Source organism: Oryx dammah, unplaced genomic scaffold (genome assembly GCF_014754425.2).
Source record: "Oryx dammah isolate SB20612 unplaced genomic scaffold, SCBI_Odam_1.1 HiC_scaffold_13, whole genome shotgun sequence".
NCBI classification, from domain to species: Eukaryota; Metazoa; Chordata; class Mammalia; order Artiodactyla; family Bovidae; genus Oryx; species Oryx dammah.
In genome coordinates, this window is record NW_024070197.1 from 18,260,200 (window position 1) to 18,269,049 (window position 8,850).

The 8,850-nt window shown below is 37.0% G+C and overlaps 1 protein-coding gene across 8 annotated transcripts in view; it reads left to right on the plus strand.

Annotated features, from left to right (window-relative positions):
* Nucleotides 1-8,371, plus strand: part of ZNF382 (zinc finger protein 382) — a 34,818-nt gene extending 26,447 nt beyond the window's left edge. For all 8 annotated transcript variants that reach the window (XM_040252958.1, XM_040252954.1, XM_040252960.1 and 5 more), the window contains exon 5: nt 5,238-8,371. In XM_040252958.1, coding sequence (XP_040108892.1) covers nt 5,238-6,661 — 1,424 coding nt within the window. In that variant the 3' untranslated portion in view covers nt 6,662-8,371. The remainder of the gene's footprint in view (nt 1-5,237) is intronic.
* Nucleotides 8,372-8,850: the final 479 nt, after the last annotated feature.

Consider the following 8,850-nt stretch of genomic DNA (forward strand, 5'->3'; position numbering starts at 1 on the left):
AGGAACTGAGGACCAACTATAAGTTATAGGCAGATTTTTGACCAGGCAGAGGGTTGGTACCCTTAACTTACATAGAACATTATAAATATATGTTTTCAAGGGTAGAAATCTAATAAATTAATAAAATTAGTGAAGCTTTTTTTCCCCTTGTGTGTGGTAGTTAGAAATGCAGTGTTTCCTATTGTAGATTGGTGCCAGTGCTTTGATACAATGCTTTTGAACTGTGGTGTTGGAGAAGACTCTTTGAGAGTCCCTTGGACTGCAAGGAGATCCAACCAGTCCATTCTGAAGGAGATCAGCTCTGGGATTTCTTTGGAAGGACTGATGAAGCTGAAACTCCAGTACTTTGGCCACCTCATGCAAAGAGTTGACTCATTGGAAAAGACTCTGATGCTGGCAGGGATTGGGGGCAGGAGGAGAAGGGGACTACAGAGGATGAGATGGCTGGATGGCATCACTGACTCGATGGATGTGAGTCTGAGTGAACTCCGGGAGTTGGTGATGGACAGGGAGGCCTGGCGTGCTGCGATTCATGGGGTCGCAAAGAGTCAGACAAAACTGAGCAACTGAACTGAACTGACTGAATGTGCCAGCATTTTACCCACTGTATCAATCATTTTTAAAAATTTTATATTTTATGATGTTTTGACATCTTTAGGGAGCCTACTAGCTAATGAGAGATTGCCCTTCCCAGAGCTAGCCAATTCCTAGAGATAGTAAACAAACAACTTGTTGGTGAGCCAACTTTTCATATACAAATAAACCAGTTGCAATTTCATATCCTCAACCATCTCCTTTATCTGACTCACAGACACCAAGGCAATATTTTCTCTGCCCTGAGTCACCAGGACCAGGTATCAGACAACTGGAGATCACCCCTATATCCCATGGCATGCCAACACTGTTCAGACTAACTGACCCTAAGCTGTTTGCCCTGCCTTGCCTTTCTGTGGATGTAAGCCCCAGTAAAGGCTCTGGTGTAGACTTTCCCCTTGCTTCTTTCTGCTTCCTGACCAAACCTGGTGCTTCCCCATGTGCTCCTGCATGGCATGGCATAGGTCCTCCTCTCAGGAATGGTAGTAGGAAATTTTCTTTTAACAACATGAGCATCTCTGTGTCATCACTCTGTCACCTCTATAAATTAAAATTCCATAAGACACCCACTATTGCTTTTGTCATTAGTATAAATAAGAACATAATTTAAAATACTATTATTTTTGTTAATCATGAAGTGTTATTATATTATTACTTTTTTGCCACACTATGCAGCATGCTGGATCTTAATTCCCCAACCAGGGAAATTGCACTCATTTCCTCTGCAATAGGAGCACGGAGTCTTAACCACTGGACCACCAAGGAAGTCCCAGTGAAATGTTATTATTAACAAAGATAGTTTTGACTTTATAGACCTCCCATAAGAATCTCTTAGAAACTGTTGGTTTAGGCCTTTCTTTTTTTTCGGTCTCTTTCTTTAACATTTCAGCTCTTTATCTTTCTTCTTTTATTATAGTCTTCTATTTATAGGCATTCATAAATCTAAAATATAAAAGGGTAATCATTGTTATATTTATCTTCCTCTTAAGTCTTCATTTTCTTTCCTTCCTTTCCCCTTCCATGGGGTCGCAAAGAATTGGACACGACTGAGCTTTATCTTATCTTTGTTTCTATATCTTTTATTACTGTTCAGTTCAGTTCAGTCGCTCAGTCATGTCTGACTCTTTGCAACCCCATGAATCACAGCACGCCAGGCCTCCCTGTCCATCACCAACTCCCAGAGTTTACTAAGATTCACATCCATCCAGTCAATGATGCCATCCAGCCATCTCTTTCTCTGTCGTCCCCTTTTCCTCCTGCCCCCAATCCCTCCCAGCATCAGAGTCTTTTCCAATGAGTCAACTCAGCTTCTTATAATATCAGGTTGATTTCATCATCTCTGCTATATTTTAAAAATTAGCTTTCAACAATTTGTGTTTATTTCACTCCATGAAATATCTTTACATCCTATCATATTCTTATTTGCCAGTGGCATCTTCCAAAGTAAGAACCATGTTATTTCAGGTGTGGACTACTGTAGTTACTATTTGGATTTGCTGCTATGATTTTTTTTTCTAGTTCTTTAAGTTTTCTTTCAGTCAATATGCAGAAAAAGATACCCCTTATTATATGAAATTTAAATCCCTTCTTTTTCAAGGGCTGACAATAATATCCCATCTGTTCATTCCACATGTATTTCCTTTTTTGACTGAGAACTCCTGCTCATCTCTGTTCTAGTCTCCCAAATGTACAGCTGGACCTTTCATTATGTGACAGCTGCTGTATACTTATAGCAATACTTGGAAAGTCAACCAGTTACAAAATAAGAGAGGAAAACAGTACACACAAAGGCATCCTTATTTCTGATACCAACTGTAAATTCAGGAATCCCAAGATTTGCATCAGTAGTTTGCTATAAGAACTTACAAAACTTACTGAAAGCTGTAATACTCACAGTTCATGGTCTGTAAGAAAAAAATACAAATTAAAATTAGCCAAGGGGAGAAGTGCATAGAGCAAAGTCCAGGAAAGTACCAAACACAGAGCTTCTAGTTGTCTGCTCTCTGTGGAATCAGGGACAGCGTTACTTCCCTGTGACAGTTCTTATAGAATATTGCCAGCCAGGGAAGCTTTGCACAAGCCTAGAGTCCAGAGTTGGTTATATTAGGGCTCCGTCACATAGGATGCCTGACTGCCCATGTGGCTGATCTAAGTTTCCATCCCTGTAAGAGACTGAACTAATGTTCTGTGACCCAAACCCCCACTTAAATCATATTGTTGGTGTGACTCAAAGAACCCCCCCAACCTAAATCACATTTTTACTTTCTAGCTGGCCAAAGGTTCCCAGGCAAATAAATACTCCTCTAAGACATGACATTCCAAGGATTTAGAGATTACCTCCCAGAAGACGAAGGCAAATGTCAAGACTTCTCTTTGAGTAAGAATTATATTCTTTCCGACACAGTACTACATATCCTTGAGTTACAAATTTTACTTCCACATGAAATATTCCTTGCTGACTCCAGAGCATGTCAGCTCCTGTTTTTCTGCATTCACATTATACTTAGTGTCTGTAACACACAAACAGAACCATCCTCTGATATGATCTAGTAATTTGCTACCTTATTCGACATGGTTTTATCTGAGGCCTCTTTTCCCATCTGATTAACAATTCCCTCAAAATAAGGTCCTCTCTTTTACTTTTCCTTACTGTAGCTTGTAAGAGAGGCTAGACATTCAATAGTTACCTGATTGATGGCCTATGATAGTATGCAAGGAAATTATCTTTTTCATCCATTCAGAAATCATTTAAACGGTAAGTTCTTTTTATATATACATGCCAAGATGATCATATCCCTTCACCACTCTTAAGTGTGTTAATGTATACTCAGAAGATTTCAAAGAAGACAGTTAATTAAATATTGACTTCAAAGAATGTAAGTTTTAGTTGGGAAGGCATTATTATCAAATTGAGCATTTTACATATAATATATTAAAATAGCAACAAATCTTGTTGAAAGATATTTGAAATGGATGGTTCAGACTATAAAATTATATACTAATTTCAGACATTGAAGAGTAGAGAGAATATGTGAAGGCTTTTGGATAAACTGGATAGTAGAATGTCCCTGGAGGAGGTTCCAGTTGTCAGGAAGGCAGTATAATTCCCATTACTGATACAGATTAGTTTTGTGTGTCCTAGAACTACACATAAATGAAATATGTACTCTTTTGCATGAAGTTTTATATCTAAAAAATATTTGGTATTCATTTCGTTTGTCATTATGTTTCAGTTGGTTTTTTCCTTTTTTTTGCTGAATAGTATTCCATTATATACATTTCATGGTAGTATTCTATTTTATAAATACATGATCCTACCATGCATATCTGGTGGAGCAATTTTAAAGATAGATACGGTATCACTTGTTTACATTTTCATGACTTGTTTGATGTGATAAAAAGGCTATTGTAAATAAGATGCAAGTCATAAGTAAGATGAATCCATATTTTAAATTGCCCCATCAGATATGGGTGGTAGTAAGGTAAAATAGTAAGATATAGCCAAGAAGTTTTAAGAAAAATAATAGGTCAACCAGTGCCATACACATATATTAAAGAACTCAGTCTTTCATAGCTCCAGTAGGGAATAGCAGAGTCCCAGAGGGTGCTAGTGGTAAAGAACCTGCCTGCCAATGCAGAAGACATAAGAGACGTGGGTTCAATCTCTGGGTCAGGAAGATCCCCAGGAGAAGGATACAGCAACCCATTCCAGTATTCTTGCCTGGAGACTTCCATGGACAGAGAAGCCTGGCAGGCTATGCTCCATAGGGTCACAAAGAGCTGAACACAATTGAAGCAACTTAGCACATATGCACTGCATTGGGAGGAAAACTTGAACTCATCCTTCCCTAAAACTGAAAAAGTAATTTAGCAAATTGAAAAGAGGAAGAGTTATAATTGATGGTCAGGAGAATTTAGTTATTGATCATCTCTGGAAGAATAAATTGATGGTAGCAGCAATCAGAATACAACAGTGATTATATTCATGTTGCAAATATCCTTTTCCTCTGGTTTATTTTATAATTCCTAAGGGAATTTTGTTTCCCCAATACCCCTTTCAATGAAAAAAATTAAAGTTATGTGGAGAGTTAGGGTCAAGACTATAGACTAGTGTGTCTGTTAGCACTAGGAAATGAGTGACTGAAAAAGTTCATTTGCCATGGATGGGCTCAATACAAGTGAGGAAGAAACAAATGGAAGTATTTTATAACACTTATTTAGTCATTAGGGAATAAATATATAGTTTTTCATCATCACCTGAACATTTTCAGTACTTACTGTTAGTACCCTTGATAGGCTCACTCCATTATCTCTGAATCTGCCTGTTCCAAGAACAGTCCTGCTTTCACTATCCACTATCCTTTGTCTTCTACTTACTTGCCCTTTTATCATACCTGCTCAGTGTAGCTTATATTTACAACATCCCAAAGATATGTGTTGTTTGCTTATGGTAGTTTTTCCTCATTTTAACAGTGTAGCAGGGTTTGTGTTTGTTACATACATTTGCCCTCCCAGAGGTAATTTATTTTAGCCTTGCTGTAGACTAAAGTAGTGTGATAGGCCCACCATGGATTGTTTGTATTATTTATCTTATCCATAATGTTTACATGGAGGCTTACTATTGTTAATTGTATTTTTTCTAGAAGAAGATTGGAAAGCTGAAGATGTTTTAGTGAAATTCAAAGAATACCAAGACAGGCATTCTAGGTCAGTTATATCCATCAACCACAAAAGACTAATAAAAGAGAGAAGTAACATTTGGGGGAAAACATTTACTATCGACAAGAACCGTATTATTTCAAAAACAACACTACGTGAATATAAACCTGATGGAAAAGTTTTAAAAAATATTTCAGAATTAGTCATTAGAAATATAAGTCCTGTAAGAGAGAAGTTTAGTGAGAGTAATGGATGGGAGAAATCACTCCTTAACACTAAACATGAGAAAATTCATACAGCAGTGAATCTCTGTAAACAAACAGATAGGAGTCTGAGTGGTAAACAAGAGCTTATTCAACATCGGAAGGTTCAAACTCCAGAGCAACCATTTGAACATAATGAATGTGAAAAACCCTTCCTTATGAAAGGAACGTTACTTACGCATACCAGAGCTCATAGAGGAGAAAAATCCTGTGAATACAATAAAGATGGCACAGCCTTCATTGAAAAGTCAACTCTCAATGTCCACCAACAAAATATTATGGAGAAGAAGCCCCACTCATACAGCAAATATGGGAAATTCCTCTGTAGGAAGTCCATTTTTATCATGCATCAGAGATCTCAAACAGAAGAGAAACCCTTTCATTGTCCTTACTGTGGGAATAACTTTAGAAGGAAGTCATACCTCATTGAACATCAACGAATTCACACAGGTGAGAAACCTTATGTTTGCAGTCAATGTGGAAAAGCCTTTCGTCAAAAGACAGCCCTCACTCTTCATGAGAAAACACACTTAGAGGGGAAACCCTACATTTGTATGGATTGTGGGAAGTCCTTCCGACAAAAGGCAACCCTTACTAGACATCACAAAACACATACAGGAGAGAAGGCCTATGAATGTACTCAATGTGGAAGTGCTTTTAGAAAGAAGTCTTACCTCGTTGATCATCAGAGAACACACACAGGGGAGAAACCATATCAATGTAATGAATGTGGGAAGGCATTTATCCAGAAGACAACCCTCACTGTACATCAGAGGACTCACACAGGCGAGAAACCCTATATTTGCAATGAATGTGGGAAGTCCTTCTGCCAAAAGACAACTCTCACTCTCCATCAAAGAATTCACACAGGGGAGAAACCCTATATTTGTAATGAATGCGGGAAGTCCTTCCGCCAGAAGGCAATCCTCACTGTTCATCAAAGAATACATACAGGAGAGAAATCCAATGGATGTCCTCAGTGTGGGAAAGCCTTTAGTAGGAAATCTAACCTCATTCGCCATCAGAAAACTCACACGGGAGAGAAACCATATGAATGTAAAGAATGTGGGAAGTTCTTCAGTTGTAAGTCAAACCTCATTGTCCATCAAAAAACTCACAAGATAGAAACTGTGAGAATTCACTAAAACATGTGACTTTTCTGGTGAAAATTTTTAAAGTCATAGTAAATCCTGTACATGAGGTTGCTTGCAAGTGTAATAATATTAAACAGTTTAAAGTACTGTAGCATATTTATCTACTATTTGCTAGCCCACAAAACACATAAAAAGAATTATGAGATAAATGATAAAAGTCACTGAAAATACAAGCTTAAAATTTTATTAACTTCACCATATATAAATTCTGAAGTTAAGTTGCTAAAAACATTTAAAATTGCTTATTTAAAATTTTAACATATAACTTTTTGTGACCCGGTATTAAGCACTAGGCTACCTGACCGTGGTCCCTGGACCACGCTGTGAACAGAACTGCTTTAAAAGAAAGGAGGTGTGACTGTATTTCTTACTGCAAATATGGAATAAAAGTTATCTCCTCAGTTAACCACAGTTCTAACTCCTAACATTATAAATTAGTTTTTGCATATTATAAACCTTTATATAAAGTAGATTATACATCATGTATTCTTTCATATATGACTTGTTTCATCCATCACTATGTCTTTAAAACTCATCATTAGTACATGTTGGAGAAATTTATTTATTTTCATTCTGTATAAAATTTCATTATATAATACATTTCAGTTTATCTATGGACAACTTCAGTTTATCCAACTGTTGATGGACTTTTTTTATTGTTTACAGCTTAGGGTCATAATAAATAATGCTTCTTCAAACATATTTATATTTAGGTGTACATATATTCATTTCTCTTGTGTATATACTTTACACATATATACTTAGGAATGAAATTGCCGGGCCCTGGGGTATGTGTATACCGGTACTACCAAACAATGCATAACTTTGATGTTAGGAGATAATTCACTCTGAAGGAAGATAGCTGTATATATTATCAACATGGTGATGGTTCAAATGTGAGAATGCATACTAGAGGGAAACTATGAATGTTGTGAAAACTGGGAATTCAAATAGAGTGGATATTCAAAGATTTTTAGCGACAACTCAAATCCTAAATACTAGATACAGGTTATAAATGTGAGACTGCCTTCAGCCATAAGATTGTCTATTTGAAATCAAAGTCATGCTGTAGGAAGAGAGGGACCTAGTGTCTTCCTTGCTCAACATGAGAGAATTCTAACTGGATGGAACATTATCTTACTGGTCATATGAAAATGATGAGTATGGAAAAGCTTAGAACCACAGCTCAAATCTTTACATCACTAGGGAATTCACAATGGATGTGAATACTTCAAATGAAATGATTGTAAGAATGATTAGTCATAACTCACGTCTATACAGTAGCAAAGAATTCATACTAAAGAAAGAAAGATTGACAAGGCAACAGATGAGGCTTTCAACTCTTAACTCTGGGGAAAGCTGTTTCTATGAAAGAAGTCCAACCATACCAAGATCATGATGCTAGAGAGTCAGTTGTCAATAGCCCCAGCTAAGCACCAAGTCATTATCCATTATCTGCTAAATATCAATGACCAATCTGGGGCAAGTCAAGTCTTTGGATGACTAGGCACTGCTGGCATCCAACTGGAACCACGTAAGAGACCCTCTGCCCTCAAGCAGTAACTGCTCAGCTGAGGCCTTCTCAAATTTCTGACCCTCAAGAATAAATGGTTACATTTTTAAATTGATGGATTAAAGTAAGAAAATAATCTCTTAGTATCTGTATTGTAAAAATAAAGGTATGAATATTTGGATTCCAGAGTCAAAGAGCAAAAGTGTGGTGACTACTAGGTGATCTTGATGTGAGCAAAAACTGGCCCTGAAATACAGCTGAAGTTTGGGCTGTATATTTTGTTTACAACGACATACCTAAATACCAACTCAGTGAGGAGTTCATATACATATTTTTTATTTTTCTCCTTCTGTGGTAGTAAGTTACAGGTATCAACTTGATTACTTACTCAAATGTATACTTCCCAATTTTGAAAAAAAAAATTAGCCCCAAAATACCAACTGTGGACAATGTAGAAGGAAGTTAAGTCTATCTTTGAAAGGTCCTCTGCAAAGTCATTTCATGAACTAAGGTGCAGACAGAAATCAAGATATAGAATCCAATGTACATTAAGTACAGCCATGCCCTTGTAGGTGGTAACCTGGAATGCCTTGAAGAAAGTCTAAAGTTTTGCTTTTGAACAATTATTTACATATAAGCTACTTCTCAGGAAAATTAAGCCCAATGG